Source organism: Atta colombica, unplaced genomic scaffold (assembly GCF_001594045.1).
Source record: "Atta colombica isolate Treedump-2 unplaced genomic scaffold, Acol1.0 scaffold58, whole genome shotgun sequence".
Classification (NCBI taxonomy): domain Eukaryota; kingdom Metazoa; phylum Arthropoda; class Insecta; order Hymenoptera; family Formicidae; genus Atta; species Atta colombica.
In genome coordinates, this window is record NW_017259548.1 from 1,692,661 (window position 1) to 1,698,248 (window position 5,588).

General features: G+C 26.6%; 1 protein-coding gene across 1 annotated transcript; it reads left to right on the plus strand.

Moving 5' to 3' along the window:
• The first annotated feature begins 3,222 nt into the window (after positions 1 to 3,222).
• On the plus strand, positions 3,223 to 5,582 carry LOC108692070 (omega-conotoxin-like protein 1). The gene is made up of 3 exons (XM_018200177.1): positions 3,223 to 3,273; positions 4,413 to 4,531; positions 5,323 to 5,582. Exons 2-3 carry the CDS (start codon positions 4,433 to 4,435, stop codon positions 5,455 to 5,457), a joined length of 234 nt encoding a protein of 77 aa, XP_018055666.1. The 5' UTR covers positions 3,223 to 3,273; positions 4,413 to 4,432; the 3' UTR covers positions 5,458 to 5,582.
• Positions 5,583 to 5,588: the final 6 nt, after the last annotated feature.

The window sequence follows — 5,588 nt, forward strand, 5'->3', positions numbered from 1 at the left end:
CACACACACACACACACACACACACACACACACACACAAAAGAAGAAAATTATATTAACTTTAAAAAAAGACATTCAAGAGCAACATTTTTCGTTTTATTTATATTTATATTTATTAATGATTAATTCATTTATTATATGCATATATTTAGTACATTTATAGATTACATTTATAGAAGAATTTTTTAATATCAGTGTATTTAAATTTGTTATTGTATGCATAATCGATTATTTATTTATTTATTCATTAATGCGATTGTGACACAATGATTATTGAATTTTATTACAATGATAGTAATAGTGTATATAATACTTTTATGTTGACTCAATTTATTTGTAAAATTTCATATTAATAGGACAATAATTGAAGAAGCATCTGATTTTCTTATTGATTAATTTAAGTGAGATGCATAATATTATTCTGAGATAATCAGACACATGTATTAAAAAAATTTAATGTAGAATATATTCTTAATTTTCATTATAATGAACATTTTATTAAAAAGTGTAAATGTGTATCCAAATGTACATATACAGTAATATATAATTATTAACTTAAAAGTTGCTTCAAGTTTATAAAAATAATTGCATGTAATATCTCTTTAGAATTTGTCGTCTTTAATATATATTTAATAACTATTTTTGAAAGACATTTTAGTATAATTGATATATTGAGAAAAATCAAAAGTAAATAGAAAAATACTTATGGAATTACTACGTGCGTAGTGAACTGTACTTACACACAATCATTAATTCTTCGATAATGGTTAAAACGAATTAGACGACCGCGCCCATTATTATTTGGAGGGATTATAGTAAATATATCTACGAGCATAATCGGATGTGCTTGAAATTTAATATCTATTATTACCATGAATGTTATGTTTAGTTGTTTTAGATGCATAATTAAATATACATCAATTAAACGACAATAATACATATATAAAAAGGTATAACGTAGGTATATTATTAGTTGTACTTTGTATACGTATAATAATTAAAAATAAAAATGTGTGTTAGACAATAAATAAAAATTCTTTTCTTGCGAAATTTATGTATATGAATTAATGGATATGTATAGAACTGTTCTGAAAAATTAAACTAAAAAAATTAGTTTTATTAATCGAAAAATTGCATTGAGTTTTATTTTATTTTTGTTATGCAGTATAATGAACGTTATATCAAATATATATGCAGCGATTTGATATGTAGGTATTTCACTTCTTAGCGCCAATTGCATTTATATTATTAAATGGTCGCAAACGTCACTTAATTACAGAGCAATTGGTCAACTATTACATTTTGTCGACAAAAGTAACATGGCTGTGTAAAACTCTATAAACGTTACACAAAACATGTGTTCATGGACAATATAAATGCAATATAAATGAGCATGATATTTAATAATATAGAAATAATTGGTATTATGTTGCACTTTGTTAAACTGGATCTGACATACGCACGTACTCTTTATATGTTTATATTTTCACCAATTAAATGCAAATTCTCGGGGAATTTATATTGTTCCGTATTAATTTTCAACAATATGTATACAGTCAAAATCGGTAACGCATTTTGTATCAAGCGTAGGATAAAAGCTGTTTAAATATATTTTCTAGTTATTATTTTACTTCTCTTTCCGAATTGATTAAATACATCTATTTCTGATTGTCAGACATAAGTAGTGTAAGTATAAGTGTGTAAATATAAGTACACTTATTTCTTTGGTATTCTTCTTAACTTATTTCTTTGGTATATTCTTCTTTTTATCAAATATTTAGATATGAAAATTTGAAATTTAAATTAAAAATTTTCCAAAATAAAGCGCGCGTGTAGATACTCGTCATATTTCTTGAACATCCCTTACACATAAATTGACACGACAAAAAGCTCGACGCCACTTGAGTCGATCGTACGGCGGTAAATCTGTAAAATGTGAATGTCGCTTAAAAGCATCAAGTGTCCTGCCACGGATATAGTAAAAAAAGGTTAATTTGGCTCATGATGTGTCGAAGCTTTGCCGATGACAGGAAAAAAACCTCGACAATTTCTATTCAGCCACTATGGGCGAACAAAAGGACAATGCTACCGGATGATTCAGTTTCCTTTCCTGTTGTTTCCTGTCAACCGAATTAAAGAACAAGAGCGCTTTGTCGGAGAATCAATGGAATGCACGAGGCGCGCAATATGCACTCGATAGAATGCCGGCGCAAAGGGCAAAAAGCACTTGTACATTCGATACTGCTGAAATGGAAAGAGAATATCAGCGGAAGGCGACTCTCTTTTTGCATTCTCATATTCTTGCGTATAAGATGATCTGTAATAATCAAAATCCCCAAAATAATTTGCCCCGTGATCGTGAGTTAAAGATTGACGTAACGAATGGCTACAGAATGCGATTTACTGCCGTAGTAAAGCGTTTATTAGCTTCACGAGCATTCACGTCGGCGTCGTAATTGGTCGCTTAACTTTGACATATAACTTGTAAGCATTGAGAACGTCAATTTTTCAACACAAAATTAAGCATTTTAAGCTTAACGGAGTAATTTTCCATTTTACTCGAAATTGTCTCATTATTCCATTGCATACTAAGACGTTTCAAAAATCACATACATTTAGATAAGATAGAGAAAACAAAAATGATAATATGAAAAAATTTCCGACTTAGCTAACGTTAAAAAGATGACGCATATAATTGAAATTCCATGAATTTGGAACTATCTTGTAAAATTATATTATTTTTATTCTTTTAAAGAATTTTTATTTTTTATAAAACCATAATCATTACCGATAGAGTATAATCTCGTCCGACCCTGCTTTCTTAGAATAGATATTGAAAGAGTTAAATAAATAATATCGCAATAAAATATACATTAATACTCTTAAAAAATTTGTTTTTAAATATTTAGCACACTCTAGAAAAAATTTTTCTAATACTATGGCTAACTGACTGACGAAATTAATTGAAAAGAAATTAATTATATATGTCATTGAATGTAAATAAAATATCAATTAAAAAAAGAAATATCTGTTAGTGTGGAATATACGTGACGGATGTACATAAATGCAAAAATGTAAATACGGACATTACATTCATATGCCACATATATGAGAAAATGTAATGCCTTCTCTCTAATTGGTTATGCGTAGTCACATTTACGTCACAGATTTACTTGTGTAAGTCATAGTCGTATAAATGCCTCGACCGTTGTAAACTAAGAATTCAGTCGAGGTCGAGCTCTCGAGTTGGTTAAATCTAAAGAAGTTTTGTCTGGTGAGTATTTGTCGATACAAATTCTAATTCGCCTACTTTGTTATATTCTTCACAAAATTTATAAAATAAAATAATTGAAAATATTGGTTAAATGAAACAATGAGTCATGCATATAGCAAAATTATAAAATTTATTGTAAAACTGTACATATAAATTGTTTACTGTTTATTAAATAGCCGTCAAAAAATCAATAATCAATTTTAATGAAGTGATAACATAAATAAATTTAATCTTTAGAAACTTATTGTATTGTTAATTTATCCAAGATCTTCAATTATATAATTATTTATTTATACTAAATATATATTAAGAAATATTACAGGTGTCATATTGTCACTTATCACTAGTTGTTATAAATTATAAATTTTGATTTATAATTTATCGATTTATGACGATTTTTATCGTGACGTAACAAAGATAAAATATTAAAGTCTACTTAATAAAATAATAATAAAATAAAAAAATAAAATATTAAAGTCTACTTAATAAAATATTTTAATATCGTATAGATTAATTTTAAAAAATTGATAAGTTTAGGAAACAAAAAATGTATATATATATAAAGTATATGTTTTCGAGATAGTAGATGTACGCTAACATTATTAAAGTTTAATTCTAATAAGCAATTCTTTTAATAATTTATTGTTGCTATGCTATTGGATATCACGCATTTGACATATGCTATATTCGCTCACAATTAAAATAATTGTATAGTTTTGTAGTCAATAGCATATTAGGAACTTATTTGTAACAGAATAATAGTAGTTCAAGTAGCAAATTGTAAGGCAATTCTAAAATTCAACGGTTACTTTGTCTATTAAAGAACTAATTGAGTCAGGTCTCGATGATTCATTCACATATACCTGTAATCTGTGCTGTGTAAGTATAAAATTCACGGTCGACTTATATCGCATTATGTAAACTAGATTTCATGAATACTTAGTCTGAACATGTTACGTGCATAAATTGGGAATTAAAATTGAGTATTATAATATTTAAAATAACAAATGAGTCATTCCATTTTTTTTAATACAATTACTATATTCTCGAGTAGTTAAAAATAATTTTGATAGATATTATCTATTTGCAAAGCCTTTTATTATTTCTGAATCTAATTTGTAAAAATTACTTGATTGCAGAATACGACGTTACTGAAAAGATGGCGAAATTGATGCTGTACGTCTTTGTAGCGTTGCTAGCTGCGTCTCTTATCATGGGCGCTCCCGATAAGTCTAACTGCGGTCGACATGGTGACCCTGTTAGTATACATATTCTTGCATGCTTTATTTTTCTGATCAAATCGCTTTCTCTTTCATATTTATTTTTTTTTAAACGCAGTATTGCTATAATCAACAAGGAAAATAAGGAAAATAATTTTGCGTAATGGAATATTAAACGATTCATATGAATCATTTACACGAGAAATTAAAACGCACAGTAAATCAGGAAATTTTAAATACATAAAAAATGTGCATAATTTACCGGTTATATATACCGCTAGTATTGAATAATGTAAAAGTCTACTTAGAATATCTATTTAGAATAACGTAAAATATATTTGTATATGCTTAGAATAACATAACGTAAAATATATTTTTATATACTCAGAATAACGTAAAATATATTTTTATATACTTCTTCAAAGTTTATCTTTTTCTAATTTTTTTATATTGTTTTGATTCGCATGTTTTTAATTTGCATATTGTTGTATAGAATGTCTAGTAAACTGTAATATTGGCAAACAAATAATTTGTCGTAAAAAAGCAAGTAAAAATAACAAATAAATTTTTTATTACTGAAAAGCTTTTATTTTAAATTTTCACTTGTTTTTTCACAAGAAATCTGGTCGTTGATTGTAATGTTATTATTTAGGAAAATTCTGTACATATTATCTTTTCTTTGTATGCGAATATTTTCTTAAAATTGATTTATTACTTTTTACATTCAGATTTACAGAATTATCTATTAATATTTTTCATTATTTCAATTTAAATTGAATTTATATTATATTTATATTTTATAAATAATAGATTATTTATCAAATTTTAGTGCTATTCTGACTCGCAATGCTGCTCCAATATAAAATGTCATCGTTATGCAAACAGATGTCAAGTTCAAATTACTGAGGCAGAATTGATGGCGCAACGTGAGAAGATTTTGGGCCGAAGGGGCAAAGATTATTAACGGATAAGATTATTAACGGATAAGTTTTCAGGGTATTAGAATGGTGATTCTGTTAATCTACAACGATTAATCTATTATGATCTACTTAGATTTGAAGACTGTATTTTTAAAAATTAAATATAACGAATAAC

Bases quoted from the DNA above. Each gene is read 5' to 3' on its own strand.
- LOC108692070 (XM_018200177.1), top strand. From the start codon at position 4,433: ATGGCGAAATTGATGCTGTACGTCTTTGTAGCGTTGCTAGCTGCGTCT. The intron at 4,532-5,322 runs GTTAGTATACAT...ATCAAATTTTAG, and splicing joins GCGGTCGACATGGTGACCCT to TGCTATTCTGACTCGCAATG.